General features: G+C 43.8%; 1 protein-coding gene across 1 annotated transcript in view; it reads left to right on the forward strand.

Annotated features, from left to right (window-relative positions):
* Nucleotides 1-17,849, forward strand: part of LOC126094845 (cytochrome P450 4C1-like) — a 143,409-nt gene that overhangs the window by 97,672 nt on the left and 27,888 nt on the right. The window contains exons 2-5 of the mRNA XM_049909448.1: nucleotides 922-1,028; nucleotides 5,839-5,929; nucleotides 6,032-6,217; nucleotides 15,887-15,956. Coding sequence (XP_049765405.1) covers nucleotides 922-1,028; nucleotides 5,839-5,929; nucleotides 6,032-6,217; nucleotides 15,887-15,956 — 454 coding nt within the window. The remainder of the gene's footprint in view (nucleotides 1-921; nucleotides 1,029-5,838; nucleotides 5,930-6,031; nucleotides 6,218-15,886; nucleotides 15,957-17,849) is intronic.

The following is a 17,849-nucleotide window of genomic DNA, read 5'->3' on the forward strand; positions in this document are numbered from 1 at the left end:
AGGCGTGAATGGAGGGACGAATGGAGACGTGTCGTCTTCAGCGATGAGAGTCGCTTCTGCCTTGGTGCCAATGATGGTCGTATGCGTGTTTGGCGCCGTGCAGGTGAGCGCCATAATCAGGACTGCATACGACCGAGGCACACAGGGCCAACACCCGGCATCATGGTGTGGGGAGCGATCTCCTACACTGGCCGTACACCACTGGTGATCGTCGAGGGGACACTGAATAGTGCACAGTACATCCAAACCGTCATCGAACCCATCGTTCTACCATTCCTAGACCGGCAAGGGAACTTGCTGTTCCAACAGGACAATGCACGTCCGCATGTATCCCGTGCCACCCAACGTGCTCTAGAAGGTGTAAGTCAACTACCCTGGCCAGCAAGATCTCCGGATCTGTCCCCCATTGAGCATGTTTGGGACTGGATGAAGCGTCGTCTCACGCGGTCTGCACGTCCAGCACGAACGCTGGTCCAACTGAGGCGCCAGGTGGAAATGGCATGGCAAGCCGTTCCACAGGACTACATCCAGCATCTCTACGATCGTCTCCATGGGAGAATAGCAGCCTGCATTGCTGCGAAAGGTGGATATACACTGTACTAGTGCCGACATTGTGCATGCTCTGTTGCCTGTGTCTATGTGCCTGTGGTTCTGTCAGTGTGATCATGTGATGTATCTGACCCCAGGAATGTGTCAATAAAGTTTCCCCTTCCTGGGACAATGAATTCACGGTGTTCTTTAATCAATTTCCAGGAGTGTATTTCGATGCTTGAATGAGACTGTGTAATGTTTGTACATCAACGTGTCTCCCTAAGAAGCAGGTATATCATAATTTAGTGCATTGCATATACATCGATATTAAAGATGAAACAGATAATGCTGTAACTGCACAAAGACTAACAAGACGTCATTCTGTTACAGATGGGGTCGCTCACGTGGACAAAATAACCAGGAAATACTGGCCTATACATCGATCTTGGCTTGGTCCCATTCCTGAAGTCCACATTAGCAAACCAGAACATCTCGAGGTATGTAGCGATGCGAATTCCAGAGACGTGCACAAAGCAGACTGTGGCCGTATCAAAGAGCCCCATTCCTTAGGTACAGAGCTCTTTTGGTCACTGGCTTCCATAGAAAAACAAAATAATGATGTATATCGCTGTGTCTTCTTCAGTCCGCTTGAACATGCTTACTGTTTTTCATCCGTTAGCCTGCCTCTACAATTTGTATCTCCTACACATCCCACCGTTACCAGGTCGCCGATTCCTTAATGTTTTAGAATGTGTTCTGTGAAACGATCCCTTTTGTTTCATAAGCTGTGCCATAACTTTCTTTTTACATAGTTTGCTTCCGTACCTCATCATTAGCGGCTCTGTTCACCTGTCTAAGCTTCAGCTTTCTTCTGTAGCACCACTTTGCCAAAGCTTCTATTCGCTTGTTGCCTGAACGGTTTATCATACACGTTTTACTTCCGTACAAGGCTGCACTCCAAATATCTTCGGAAATGACTTCTTAACACTTAAATTTGTCGTTTTTGAGAAGTGCTCTTGTGATACTGCAGATATGTATTTTATATCCTTTATTCTTCGACCATCTTTGGTTATTTCGACACCCAAATAGCCAAACTCATCTGCTACTCTTTGTGTCTCATCACCAAATCTAATTCCTCATTATCGCCTGATTTGATTCGACAACGTTCCATTACTCTTGTTTTACTTTCGTTGATGGTCATCTTATAGCCATTCTTGAAGGTTATATTCAGTCAATTTCACTGCTCTACCAAGTTGTTTGCTTTCTCTCACAGAATAACGCGTCTTCAGCAAACCTCACAGTTTTATTTCTTCATTCTAACCCAGAGTCCCTGTCCTATTTTCTCGTTCGTTTCCGTTACAAATTGATCACTGTACATATTCGATAACATCGGAGACAAGCTACTTCCCTGTCTCAGTTTCATCTCAAATATGTCGAATACGATGATGCTTAAATTTAGCTGATGTAGAATACATGGCAAAAAATCATACAAACGACGTGTTTATGTTTACAAATGTTTTAGTTGTTCAAACGAGGTGTATAATTTTAGTACAGCTTATGTAACATCAATATGGAATTACCACAGGTACCAACACCTCACAAACAATGATGTCTGACCGTGTTAATGATGACGTCTATGATCTACATTAGAACTTGGTTCCCTCCCTCAGATTTCTGTTGAATTGACGATCGAATGAGATTATACTATGCCCAACTTAGAGATACTACCAGTTGGTCGGTAGGTTGATTGATTTGTGGAAGGGGCCCAAACAGTGAGCTACCAGTTGGTGACAAAGTGTCTGCGAGAGGGAAATTTGGAGAATGGTCGCCATGGGTAGCTGTTATGAAGAATTTTAAGGGGAGAGCAATGGAATCAGCAGCCATTGAAACGCTTTTTTTCTGGAGGTATGTGGATGATATGTTCATAGTGTGGTCTCATGGAGAAGATAAATCAATGGTTTTTACATCACCTCAATTCCATTCATAATAACATCCAATGCGATGTGGAAGTAGAGAATGAAGGTTATCTGTCCGTGGGGTATTCAGGTTGCTGTAAGCTCACTCATTCCGACATGTAACCATAGTCGTCGTTTCCCGACCACGACTGCAGATCTTCTGGGATCAGTGAAGGACAATTTGATTTTACGAAAGCTGGATTCTACAAAATTACTTGCAAATATGGTATAGCTTACACAGGCCGAACAGTGCAATCCTAGAAAAATTCTGCACGGAACGTTAACACAGTTTGTAACTAAATAAGTCTGCTATTGGTAAACATTGTATCTGCTTCGGACATTCAATGGAGAGTAAGAAAATGGTAATATTGGCACAGCAGCATCTTTCTGGCACCCCATTACTAAAAAATCTGAGAAATGCAAGGCTGAAAATCTGATGAACCTTGATGGGGGCTACCAGTTGGATAATGCATGGAACCTCATCACCTCCCGCTTTATTCTAATCAAAGACGTCAGAGTACGCCGATGGCCGCTGCGAGGGACAACAATGAGGAGAATAAGTTCAACAATGCCACCAGCGACAGAGTTCCCCATTGGGTAGTGTGGTCGGTCGACAGCACTATCTTTACTCGTGCACCGAACACACACGGCGGCGGTGATGAATTGCAGAAAGGCGCAAGCCTTTGTTGGTCTTCAATGGCTCACTTGAGGATGACTGACAGGTGTTCATTCGAAGTATCGTACATTTAATAGCGACCGGCTGCAAACGAGAAATTTTCTTCCGACGAAAGTAGTACACTGAACAACTGATACTTGCACAAGGAACTACTGCTAGTTGCCATGGAATAACCGACAATTGCTGTGGATACCCGACCAACGATAGTAAAAGGAAATATATAGAGAGGAACGTGTTAACAGGAGGGAAGCCTGTGCACGCACGCTCTGTATACATTCGACGGTTCATACATTATGGTGCTTGACAAAGGTTGTTGGGGAGCCGTTTAGTGCATGGTATAGACACATATCTGCAAGATGTGATTTGAGTGATTAAGATCGAGGCTCGAAGCTGGTCAAAGTATGACTACTGTGGCCACAGTAATAGATGTGTCTGAAAGTGTCATATCGCGATTAAAAAAGATCATTGAAGGTGGACTGATAGTCGTAGAGGGACCACCACACTGCAAGAGGATCGATGCGCAGCCCTAATGGCGAAAAGCAGCAGACATCTCACTCCTTGGCAGATCACTGCAGACCATGCAATATCTACGGTACAGCATCTACGGTACAAGTGTCTCCGCCAGAAACATTTCACGGCGATTAAATCAGGCTGTATGCTCGGTAGCCTGTTAAATGTATCCCACGATATCATCGCTGATGTAGGGAGCATATCGGTTGGGTCAGCAACAGTGGTCCGAGTGATTCTCCGACGTTTCCTTCCTCGCTGTGGCGAATGATTTTTTACCAACAGTTAGTGTAGAGAGTGAAGGGAAGACTTTACATACCACAGAATGTTCAGAACTACATCGATAAGGCCTAGCCATTGTGGTGTGGTCGGGCTTTATGCACAATGTCCGAACACCATTGCATATCTTTCCATGAGGTACTGTTGCAGCACAGTGATATTGCAGGGAGTTAATTCTGGATCTTGTCGTCTGTTTAGGGGTGCTGTAGTTTCCGAATACCTGTTTATGGACGATAATGCCTGACCACACAAGACCGCAAAGACGTCTGACACACTGGAAAGTGCAGATAATGAACATGTGGTATAATAGCCTGCGTACTCCCCAGACCTGAGCGCTATAGAACCAGCCTGGGACGCTGTAAGCAGACGTGTTTCTCAACGGACACCCCATACCTGAACCATGCAAGAACTCAAAACTGCCTTGAGAGAGGAGTGGGACAATATCCCTCAAGGAGGGCCTCAACAATTTGGTACCCCGCATGAATAACAGGCGCAAAATGTGCATTAGTGGCCGAAGAGGGCATATTCCTTACTGACGAGTGCGATATCGACCTTTCTGTTCAGAATTTGATGTGAATCCAACCTGAACTTTATTTATGTCTGCCATCCTGCTTTCCCATGTGGTGAAGTGTAAACCAGTTTTCGTAGTAGGTATACCACTCGACTTATATTACATACGTCCTGTTTTTCATGTCAACCATTATTGCTTGTGATTATTCTTGTACATCAGTGTCTCTGTTCCTTAGCAGTTGTCAAGCAGTGTAGTTCGTAGTGTGGGTAGGGTTTTAATACGAAGGGGAGAAGCGTAGGGAAAAATGGGAATGTGGGAGGGCGGGAGAGAGGGAGGGAAGAGAGAAGGTGAAGCTCTAATCAAATGCGACAGCTGAGGAAGAGCTATTGTTGGTAGGGGGTGAATATCAGTGCGGATAGCATTGTCTGGGAGAGGAAGACGGTTTAAATTTCGTTCGGGGAGTATGTGGAGTATGTATAGGTGCAGAGTTGAGGAACTTCCTTGCTAAAGACGAGATAGCGTACCAGGATTTAAAATCAGAGGAGACCCAACAGGGTTGTTGGGATCCTTTTTGTGGAACGTGTTGATTGTTCGAAGATGGTTAGTACGTGTGTGGAGAGAAGGGATGGGAATGATTTGAGGCGCATGTGGTAGAAGGTAACATGTATGGAAAACGAGGCAGCGTACATGGAGTTCTAGGATTTGGAAGGACTTTTAGAGCTTAGGAGGCGTGGGTATCTACGCGACACTTGCATAGGATGTAAATACAAATATGCCAACAATTACCACCGCAAGTCCTAACATCAAGAGAGTATGAACGATATCCATGACATAAGGTAAAAAAACCGTAAAAAAAACACAACCGTGACTCGTTTCTTACGATCGTACGTGTCTTCTTGAAAATTTGCTAACTGTGTAGAGATGTGTCCCTTATGACTTGAACACCGTTCATACTTGCTCGATGTTCGGTCATGGAGCTGTATTGGTGTCTGTGTGCACAGTTGTATTTGAGACAGCTGGCTGAAGATGAGGAGCGTTACTAAAATTTCAGCCGTAAAAATAAAAACGAAATAGTTTGCAACCGTACGTGTAAACGACCATGTTTAGTAATGATATGATTGATTTGGAATCACCCCACAACAAATTATCACCTGTAGGACTGTAACCTTAAAAATTTTGAACAACTTGTTGAAAAATCATTGCTGCATCAAATTTACATTTTAAGTTTTAGGTTGAAAAAAGTCCTTCAACGTTCGGTTTACGTCTGTATGTATCAATATAGTATTAAATACTAGTCCACAAATAGCAATGGGCAAACTTGCTACAATCGCAGCCTAAACTCAGAAAATTGTCATAACAGTTTCTTCTCGATATTCCAGAAGATAATGACGAGCAGTGAACTGATAACTAAAGCGGACAGCTACAGCTTCCTGCATCCCTGGCTGGGAGACGGCCTTCTCACCAGCACAGGTGAGACTCCACGCAGGATTGTGCTGCTACAACAGATTCCGCCATGATGTCTCAGTTACGTGAGCAGGCAGTGTAGTGGTCTCTCATATGTTATCTTTCCAGGAACGAAGTGGCATTCTCACCGCAAGATGATAACGCCCGCCTTCCACTTCAGTATCCTGGACAACTTCGTCGAAGTATTTGCGGAAAAATCGGAGGTTTTGGTAAATCTACTGAAGAAACAAGCTGACGGCCAATCCTTTGACATGTACCCCTACATCACACGCTGTGCTCTCGACATAATATGTGGTGAGAATTATTTTATATGTCACTCGAGATGAAACAAGCAACAATGTATTATCAGTTTATTCCACAAATTCCGACAAGCAGTTTCCACAGCCAGTCTTAATAGTCGAAAATCAGTCAGCAGCTACTACGAATGCTTTATACCGAACTGTTTGTTCTTTTAGACTTTTAGAGAACTGTATCACAAACTCTGTCCTGATATTATTTCTAATAATCATTTTTGCCGTTCACTTCGCCTTTCATTTGCTTTGTGTTAGCAGTGTTGTATTTACACATATTCACAATAGGGAATTATTATTGAGGAGATTTTGGTACCAGCTCAGTGTCATGGAATCGATATGTGGCGCGGTACATAAATTTAAGAAACGGTATTTTGCATACGATGTTTTGAGACAACGCCTATGAAAGGATGTCTTAATTTTAGGTATGTTTAACATTCTACTGGCACGGTTGTTGACACTTCAATTTGTAGGTAATTCATCATCTCAGCAGTGGTTTAAAAATACTTTAATTTTCGATAGCGTTTGTGTTCGTGTAATCTCAAGTGACCCGTAATAAATCGTAACAAGAATGAACATTAAGATATGCAGTGCGGAGTAGCCACGCGGTCCGAGGCCTCTTGCCACTGTTCGTGCGGCTCACCCTGTCGAAGGTTCGAGTCCTCCTCCCTCGGTCATGGGTGTGCGTGTTGCTCTTAGCATAAGTTAGTCTAACTTAGTTTAAGTAGTGTGTAAGACTAGAACCGATGACCTTAGCAGTTCGGCCCCTTAGGAATTCACAGACATTTGAACATTTTGAACATTAAGATTAGATAGATATAACTTAAAGATTGTTTCTGTTACGATGTACTGAAGGTCACTTAGTAACGATCGATAAACGCAACTGGTAGTGAAAATCACAGTGTTTTATCTACAGCAGCTGCGGTAGTGATTTAGGTATATCTTCAAGCCCTGTTTGTTGTTACTGCATCATTTTCGGTCGTTTGTACACCTCTCGTTAACCTGGCAATGGGTGCTTGACTGAGTGTAATATGACTGAATGTGGTGTGCACATCCCTTCCTTCCATGAAAGAATCAGTTCATCAAATGGTTCAAATGGCTCTGAGCACTATGAGACTTAACATCTGAGGTCATCTACTTAAACCTATCTAACCTAAGGACATCACTCACATCCATGCCCGAGGCAGGATTCGAACTTGCGACCGTAGTGGTCGTGCTGTTCCTGACTGAAGCGCCTAGAACCACTCGGCCACACTGGCCGGCAATCAGTTCATCCTATCATTTGTGAATGACTTAGCATTTTACTTTGGTCTAGGAACAACGATAGCTTAGAACATTTTCCACGTATACTGAAAGTGAATGTCTTATATAGACGTCTGCAATATTCCAGGGTTGACCGAGTATCAAAAGCCAAGGATTTATTTGCTATTCTGTCATCTCCAGTAACTTGTTTCATGGCTTTATTCATTTTTTAATCTCAATAAATGAAACATGGACATAAATGAAACATGGACAAGAAGAGATTAGGAGCTTTCGAAATGAGGTGCTACAGAAGAATGCTGAAGATTAGATGGGTAGATCATATAGCTAATGAGAAGGTATTGAATAGAATTGGGGAGAAGAGGAGGTTGTGGCACAACTTGACAACAAGAAGAGACCGGTTGGTAGGACATATTCTGAAGCATCAAGGGACACAAATTTAGCATTGGAGGGCAGCGTGGAGGGTAAAAATCGTAGAGGGAGACCAAGAGATGAATACACTAAGCAGATTCAGAAGGATGTAGGTTGCAGTAAGTACTGGGAGATGAAGAAGCTTGCACAGGATAGAGTAGCATGGAGATCTGCATCAAACAGGTCTCAGGACTGAAGACCACAACAACAACATCTGAATAAATGCTCTGCTCAAATGTGAATGGAAGCATTATAACAATATCAACACAATTAATGTTGCAGTATCTGTAACACTGGATGCATGATTATATGGGCAGCCACAGAGGGGCATATCACGAGTGTCCATGCTGCGTATGCGCTCTCATCTTTCGATGATAAAACGAGTATTTACGTACCATATTAATAGAAATATGAGTCCTTTTAGACTATGCATATTATACAAAAAATACGAATAGATGTAATCAGAGAATAGTTGAAGTGTGAATACATTAATGTGAACATGTTTTTGAATCACTGACAGTCCCAGAGTGTGAAAGTTAAACTGTTTCATAACAAATGATATCAATTAAAGGAAAACAGTCCCTGCAGTAATGCGAGGGGCGTTCAATAAGTAATGCAATACATCTTTTTCTGGGTCAATTTCGGCTGAAAAAAAAGCTGAGTTTGTTGTGCAACATCGTGGAATATTCCCGCTTCAGCCCCGATGTTTCATAAAGTTCCGATTGGAGACTGCGTTGTACGTAGCCTTCAAAATGGCGTCTATAACGAAGGTGGGTTCCAAGCTGAGAGCTGTCACTGACTTTCTTCTTTCGGAAAACCAGAGCATCGCGGATATTCATAGACGCTAGCAGAATGTCTACGGAGACCTGGTAGTGAACAAAAACACGGTGAGTTGTTGGGTGAGGCGTCTGTCATCATAGCAATGAGGTCGCGCAAACTTGTCCGATCTCTGACTTGCGGGGCTGCTGTAGACACCTGTGTCTGCTGCACCGTTGGAACGTGAGGACACTCTCATTCGAGGCGATCAACGGATCACAATCAGACACCTCGCTGCTCAACTGTACGTCTCTGTTGGTAGTGCTGACCCACTCGTACACCAGTTGGGGTACTCAAAAGTGTGTGCCCGCTGAGTTCCTCGCCTCCTAACAGGAGACCATAAAGAACGACGAACGACCACCATTGCATAACTGCTTGCGTTTTATTTTTAATTTATTGTTGTTGTATGTCATCACATGCGATGAAACACAGATTCATCAATTGAAACCGGATAGACAACAGCAAAAAGTTCAAATCCGCACTCTCAGCCGGTAAAATAATGACGACAGTCTTCTGGAATTCTGACTTGGTTCTTCTGTGCGTTGTTCTTAGCATAAATTAGTTTAAGTAAGTTTAAGTCTAGGGACCGATGACCTAAGCTGTTTGGCCCCTTAGGAATGCACACACATTTGAAATTTTTTTTGGTTCATCTGTTTAATGTCCTCCCTCAAGTGCATTGTGTTACCACCAGGAAACACAGAAATGCAAACGAACTCCTCCATGACAATTCAAGGCCTCATTTAAATCTGCGGACCTTGGAGAAGCTCAAAAAACTTCATTGGACCCCCACCTTACAGACCGTATCTCGCACGTTCCGACTTGCGTGTGTTTCGCTCAATGAAGGATGTTCTCCGTGGGAAGCAGTACGCGGATAATTGGGAGTTCTTTTTTTTGTTTTGTAAATAAAACTCCCTTTTCCTGCTGCTAGTTACTTTATTTATCCCATACGCGTTTCGCCTTCTCCTGTTCTAAGGCATCACCAGTGGGATCTATAACGATACAGTTTTGTTAGTTATAGATTATGAAACAGTTCACTTCGCGATTTTTTGTAAAAAAAGTAATTACTTACGGTTTGCTGATCTGCGTTTCTTCACATTTGGTCTGGAGGTTTCACTACCACTTTTATGACTGACATATAATCACATCTTTGTGTCCTCGCGTTCCACACACTGTTCACCATGTTTCTAATTCTTTTTTGTGGTGGACTATTGTTCTCTTGTCACTCGATACAACTGTCTCGTCGTACACTGCTTTTTACAGCGTAAATATTGCGACTGCATGACGTGTTTCATCTTCTTTGGTATGTTTACCTATTTGTGGCGACCTAACGAATTATATGTTCGATACTAATTTCTGTTTATGAAGTTTATACCGTGTGTGTGTGTGTGTGTGTGTGTGTGTGTGTGTGTGCGTGCGTGTGTATGTGTGTGTGTGTGTGTATGAGTGAGAGAGAGAGGGGGGATAGAGCCGGCGATTTTTTTGTGTGTGGGGGGGGGGGGGTGTTGCGGGTGTACTAGGTGTTAATGAGTGGCTGAAAACTTTGGTGACAGCTGTTTTGACTTTGGGAGTTTATTGATGCAGCGATACATAGCCTCTAACGTCGACCAGTAGAAAGGTGCCATGCGAGCACACAGGTCCTCCTAGCACGTTGGCGTCAAGCCGTCGCATTGAACGGAGATTTTATTGAAAAACAGAATCTTATAGGGAACGCAGTTCGAAGCGAGACCCATCACTTAATCTGGCGCCAGTTAATGAGATTCCAAGCTGAAAATGTGTCTCTAGACGCCCGAGAAAATGATGAGAAATAATATGGTGTATTGGAATCGTGAATAAAAACAGCCTACATTCAGAACGGTCCTGGTGGTTGAGGGTATTTATTAATTTTCATGGGTTCGTAACACGATGAAAATTCCGCCGTTTCAATTGAATAGAAGATTATCACAAAGCATTGGAATACACATACAGATGCGTGATTCAATATTTTCAATGTAATTTTGGATCAAAGAAAATAAGACAAAAAACGACGCATCACGAAGAAATGATCCGAATGAAACCGAAATCGGTAGATATGGTGTACATATGCAGACAAATAACTGATTACATTTTTACAAAAATTTGATGATTTGTTGAAGACAAAGAGCTCCATAACTTCAAGTCAATAACACATCGGTACACGCTTAACCTTTATGCAAGCAGTTATTCCGATTGGCCGTCATTCAAGGAGTTGTTCGATGTCCTCCTGAGGGACATCGTACAAAATTATGTTCAACTAGTGTGTTAGATCGACAAAATACCAAGCTGATTGGAGAGCACTGCCTATAACGCTCCAGATGTTCTCAGTTGGCGAAAGATTCGGCGACCTTGTTGGCCAAGATGGGGTTTGGCAACCACTAAGACAAGCACTAAAAACTCTCCTCGTGTGTAGGAGGGTGGTATTTTCGTGAATTGAGCCCAGGATGGCTTGCCATGTTGTTGTTGTTGTTGTTGTGGTCTTCAGTCCTGAGACTGGTTTGATGCAGCTCTCCATGCTACTCTATCCTGTGTAAGCTTCTTCATCTCCCAGTACCTACTGCAACCTACATCGTTCTGAATCTGCTTAGTGTATCCATCTCTTGGTCTCCCTCTACGATTTTTACCCTCCACGCTCCCCTCCAATACTAAATTGGTGATCCCTTGATGCCTCAGAACATGTCCTACCAACCTATCCCTTCTTCTTGTCAAGTTGTTCCACAAACTCTATGATGAGCAACAAAACGAGGCGTAGACTATTGTCAACGTATCGTTGTGCTGTGCAACCGACGACAAAAAAGGTCCATGGCCTCGCCAGACATGTCCTAGCTGGTCATCGGAACCCAGTTCGAAGCGGGACGCATCACTGAAGATAATTCGACTACAGTTAATGAAATTTCAAGCTGCCGGCCGGAGTGGCCGTGCGGTTTTAGGCGCTACAGTCTGGAGCCGAGCGACCGCTACGGTCACAGGTTCGAATCCTGCCTCGGGCACGGATGTGTGTGATGTACTGAGCTTAGTTTGGTTTAATTAGTTCTAAGTTCTAGGCGACTGATGACCTCAGAAGTTAAGTCGCATAGTGCTCACAGCCAGCCAGATTTCAAGCTGAAAATATGTGTGGAGACACCCAGAAATTGGTGGGATACCAATCTGCGGTCACCCGCCATACGGCCCGACAACCAAGAGTGATGGGTTGGGGTACCTCTGCATTTCATGGAAGGAGGCATTTGGTTGCTGTCGGTAGCACCCTTACAGCACAGTCTATGCCCCGTTTTATTGTCCTTCATGGAAAGTCATCCTGAGCTTACATTTCAGCAAAATAATGCCCGCCCACGAGGAGTGTTTCTACTGCTTGTCTTTGTTCTTACCAAATCATTCCTTGGCTAGGCAGGAACACCTGATCTCTCACAAACTGAGAACGTTTGATCATAGCGTGTAGGCTTTCACAGCCGGCGTCTTTATTAGTTAAAACTTCCGGGCTGAGAGGGAGTGATCGATCTGTAAAACTTCTTCTTCGAGACGTGTCGTTGTCAACTGCAGGCAGCATTTTCCGAGGTGAGTCAACGACTGGCTGCCACGCGGTGGAGGTCCTGTTTACATAGAGCGCTTAGAGGGCACCATGATACGTCACGTGGGGAAGACTGTAAGTCTATTCTGACTAATGTCATTATTCTCGATTGAAGGTAGGTGATTGTCACGTTGGTGCAAAGTCGACCACCATATCTTACCTAACTTTAAGCCTTCCTCTTTTCTATTAAAATTATTGTGACGTTTCTGAATCTCTATAGCTTATCTATACATGCGTGCATAATAATGCGGTGTCCTGGCTAGTACGCTCGTCTCACTAAACTTTATTTCATGATCGCCGTCTTTGGAAACATGTTCCACTACAGCTGATTTGTCGACATGTCCCAGTCGAAAGTTCCTTTTGTGTTCGGTTAAGCGAGTACTGACACCTCTTTTCGTTGTTCCAATATAAACCTTCCCACAGCTACAAGGAATTTGCGTGCTTGCTAGGATATCGCATTATTATGCACGCATGTATAGAGATTCAGAAACACCACAATAATTTTGATAGAAAAGAGGAAGGCTTGAAGTTGGATAAGATATGGCCGTCGACTTTGCACCAACGATGTGACAATCGATTACCTTCAGTCGAGACTAATGACGTTAGTCAGACTTTACAGTCGGCCCCACGTGACGTATTCTGGTGCCCTCTATACGCTCTTTATAAACATGACCTCCATCGCATGGCAGCCAGTTGTACTCCCATGTCCCACCCGGTCTCCATCTCTCCACCCTCCATACCCTCTCCCAAGGTGGCTTCCGCCAGCTCCCTCTCCCTGATGATGTCCTCGCCCCCTCCATCTACCCCTCCTATCAACTTTGACCCTGCCCCCCTCCCCACTTCCCGTGCCCTTTCCTTTCGGCACCCTCCCTCCCTTCTCTTCTCTTCCCTTCCTTTTCCCCTCCCTTCCCCCTCTTCCCCCGGGCTTCCTCTCCCCCTTCCTCCCTCCCCCCTATCTCCCCTGCCCGTGGCATCTCTGCTCTCCCCTCTCGCTCTCCCACTCCCCTTCCTCCTCCTCCTCTCTTGGCAGGTCCCCGGACTCGCACACGTATAGTGAACATTCGCGCGCCGGAGATCGTCGCCTTTTGTGTCTCGTGTGTGTGACGTCGTATAGTGTTTTTGGTGTCCGCCGTCCCACTCCTCCGTTCACTTGTGTCGTCGGACTCATCAGTGTTTTGTGCGCCGTGCCAACGTGTTTTCAGTGTTGTTATCGTCACATGTGAACGACTCCGTGTTTTTATCTACATCTACATCTACATCTACATCCATACTCCGCAAGCCACCTGACGGTGTGTGGCGGAGGGTACCTTCAGTACCTCTATCGGTTCTCCCTTCTATTCCAGTCTCGTATTGTTCGTGGAAAGAAGGATTGTCGGTATGCCTCTGTGTGGGCTCTAATCTCTCTGATTTTATCCTCATGGTCTCTTCGCGAGATATACGTAGGAGGGAGCAATATACTGCTTGACTCTTCGGTGAAGGTATGTTCTCGAAACTTTGAAAAAAGCCCGTACCGAGCTACTGAGCGTCTCTCCTGCAGAGTCTTCCACTGGAGTTTATCTATCATCTCCGTAACGCTTTCGCGATTACTAAATGATCCTGTAACGAAGCGCGCTGCTCTCCGTTGGATCTTTTCTATGTCTTGCATCAACCCTATCTGGTACGGATCCCACACTGCTGAGCAGTATTCAAGCAGTGGGCGAACAAGCGTACTGTAACCTACTTCCTTTGTTTTCGGATTGCATTTCCTTAGGATTCTTCCAATGAATCTCAGTCTGGCATCTGCTTTACCGACAATCAACATTATATGATCATTCCATTTTAAATCACTCCTAATGCGTACTCCCAGATAATTTATGGTATTAACTGCTTCCAGTTGCTGACCTGCTATTTTGTAGCTAAATGATAAAGGATCTATCTTTCTGTGTATTCGCAGCACATTACACTTGTCTACATTGAGATTCAGTTGCCATTCCCTGCACCATGCGTCAATTCGCTGCAGATCCTCCTGCATTTCAGTACAATTTTCCATTGTTACAACCTCTCGATACACCACAGCATCATCTGCAAAAAGCCTCAGTGAACTTCCGATGTCATCCACCAGGTCATTTATGTATATTGTGAATAGCAACGGTCCTATGACACTCCCCTGCGGCACACCTGAAATTACTCTTACTTCGGAAGACTTCTCTCCATTGAGAATAACATGCTGCGTCCTGTTATCTAGGAACTCCTCAATCCAATCACACAATTGGTCTGATAGTCCATAAGCTCTTACTTTGTTCAATAAACGACTGTGGGGAACTGTATCGAACGCCTTGCGGAAGTCAAGAAACACGGCATCTACCTGTGAACCCGTGTCTCTGTGTCCTCTCTCTTTTGCCCGTCATTTTGTTTACTGTCATTCACCATGTTTTATACTCTTGTAAAACGCTATGGCTGAAGAGCGGCGTAGTGGGCCGCTGCCAGCCTACCTGAGTTGTACAGGCTTTAAAATAACAATAAAGTAAAAAAAAAAAAATGGCAGCCAGTCGTTGACTCACCTCGGAAGATGTTGCCCGCAGTTGGCAACGAAACGTCAGGAAGAAGAAGTTGTAAATATCGATCACGGTCTCTCAGCCCGGAAGTCTTAACTAATGAACGTTTGAAGTATTACGGCTAGAGCCCTCCAGCCAGTTCGGAATTTTGACGATCTAATGAGCCAATTGGGTAGAATTTGGCACGATATCCGCCAGGAGGTATCCAACACCTCTTGCTTGCATAAGGGTCATAGGTGGACCAACGAGTCATCGAGTTGCTCAATTTGTGAAGCTCTTTCTCTTGAACAAATCATCCAATGTTTGTGAATTTGTGATTTTTTTGTTTGTGTGCACACGTACATTACACCTGTCTCCGTCTCATTCTTCATTCGAACATTTCCTTCGTGGTGATTTTTTTCCCCTTCTGTACAAAAGAAATGACATAGCAGCTCGTGCAAGTATTCAAACATGGAGAGACTATGGGGAAACAGTTTGTAGTCACAGCACGACTCTCTCAAGCGTCAGCCGTGGTGTCATCTCAACAGAACAATATAACGGTATCTAATACATTTTGTAGTTAAAATGTGCAGTGATTTACATATATCTTACATAACAGTGTTAACATGTGTTGGTCTTGGTGCAAAACCAGTTGGTCTGTATCATAATTTCTCTTTAACTGGGGAAATAAATTTGACCTACCCTGGTTTCTGCATCAAAATTCTAAACATTGAGTTCATCAGATATACTATGTTCTCTTATACTTTGTTACTTAAAATCTGTAAGTCGGTAAGCAATGTAGACTGTTAATATTAATCAGTCTGGGTACGAGGGGTCATGTTACAAACATTTGGTACATAACGTACTTAGTAATGGTTCTGGACAATGTCCATCATTGCTCTTAAACGTCCTATAATGCTTCACTGTTGATCTCAGTATCAATTACTTTAAATTAAGTCTACCATAACTCATATTTGAATGGACTGTACACCAAACCCATTGCCACTCAGTTTTGTGTTCAGTTTATAAATCTCTTAATATCGAATAAAATGTATTATAGTACGATATTTACAGCCGTTTCTTTCATTTTTAATAGAAACTGCGATGGGGACCTCAATCGACGCACAGCACAATACTGAATCGGATTATGTAGCCGCGGTGTACAAGTAAGTTATCTTAAATTGTTTTTTACTGTTAAAAAATAATTTATAATTCATATACGATATGGACAGTGCTAGTGCAAAAAAAAAAAATAGACGACGAAAGAGATTGAATTTGCAAACAAGTAATACTACATAACCCGCCAAAAAGCCGTGTTTTCAGAATCACCGCGTGGTTCGATGCAATCGTCTGCAGGTCGAAACACAGAATCAGAGAGGAATTAATGAACATTAATTCTGACTATATCGGAAGTTAGGCATGATAAAAAGTTAAGTGACGAAATTTCAGGCATGCCAGATGCTAGAGTTTGGCGATGGAAAGATTTTGAAAGTTTTCTGGGACGTATTGATAGGTATTTGAATAGAAAAGAGTCGGGACCGTCATTGATTTAGTCACATCGTAAAACATAAAAAGAAGTGTAAGCGACAGGAGAGAACAGCACAACGGTGGCAAACGTTCAAATGTTCAGCCAACGCTCAAAATGAAATACAATATTACTGTGGCTTCGTTGTTCAGAAGCAACATGCCGAGTTCCTTAGCACATGCAACATGGTATTTATCCGCCGACACAAGGTAAAGGGACTTTCAATTAAAATGTGTCCCCTCTACAGGAACATAATGAATGTACGAGTGTAAGACGCAGACACATAGTTGACGACATTTGGAAGTTTGGGTGTGGCCCTGACGCGTGCTCTGGAACCCAAATAGCGAGGTGACCGCTCGCCATAAGCGGGAAATCCGGGTTGGAATGCCGGTCCGGCACAAATTTACATCGTCATCATTCCATTATATAGACGATAGTTGTCCATATTCGCAACTGTGAATCCATGTCATGTGCTCCAAATGAAAGTGTGCATTTCGCGCAACAGGAACAGGAATGAAGCTTTGCTTGCACTACGCCGTGTCCTCTTTGACTCACGTCTTTCAAATTTGCTTCACGTTGGGCGGGAAGGGGAGGAGGGCTGGGGAGGGGGGGATGAGGTTCAAATGGTTTAAATGGCTCTGAGAACTATGGGACTAACTTCTGAGGTCATCAGTCCCCTAGAACTGAGAACTACTTAAACCTAACTAACCTAAAGACATCACACACATCCATGCCCGAGGCAGAATTCTAACCTGCGACCGTAGCGGTCGCGCGGTTCCAGACTGTAGCGCCTAGAAACGCTCGGTCACCTCGGCCGTTGGGGGATGAGGGTTTGATGCGGTCCGTCACGACCACGACTTCCTCTCCTGTATCAACCTCTTCATTTCAGAGCACCACTTGCACGTCCACTTGCACCTAAGTCCGGAGTTTTTTGTTATTTATATTCCGATCTCTGCAGTTTTTACACCCTGCAGATCCCTTTAGCAACATGGATATTATTCCCTGATTTCTTAACATATCTTCTATTATCATGTTTCCTCTTCTTCTCAGTGTTTTCCACATATTTCTTTCCTCGCTAATTCTGCAGAGAACCTCCTTATTTCTTTTCCATCCAGTTTTAAACATCCTTGTACAACACCACACCTTAAACGCTTAGATTCTCTGTTTAACAGGTTTCCTCGCAGTCCTTAACACTCTACCATCAATGCTGTACTTCAGACGTACATCCTCGGTGCTTTCTTCCGCAAATCAGGGCTGATTTTTTATACTAGTAGATTTGTCTTGGCCAGAAATGTACTCTTTACCTGCCCTCCTTCTCATCCTTACTTCTGTTGTGACACATTTCTTTTTTTCCGTCTAGTGATGCAGAATTCTTTCACTTTGTCTACTTCATGGTTTCGAATTTTCGTGATAAGTTTCTCACTAATCTAATTTCTGCTACTCCACAACGTGTGTTGTAAAGGCTGCAATTCTGTCCACGAGCCATGGACCTTGCTGCAGTAGCATTGCTTGTGTGACACAACCACACCGGTAG

Source organism: Schistocerca cancellata, chromosome 8 (assembly GCF_023864275.1).
Source record: "Schistocerca cancellata isolate TAMUIC-IGC-003103 chromosome 8, iqSchCanc2.1, whole genome shotgun sequence".
Lineage (NCBI taxonomy): Eukaryota > Metazoa > Arthropoda > Insecta > Orthoptera > Acrididae > Schistocerca > Schistocerca cancellata.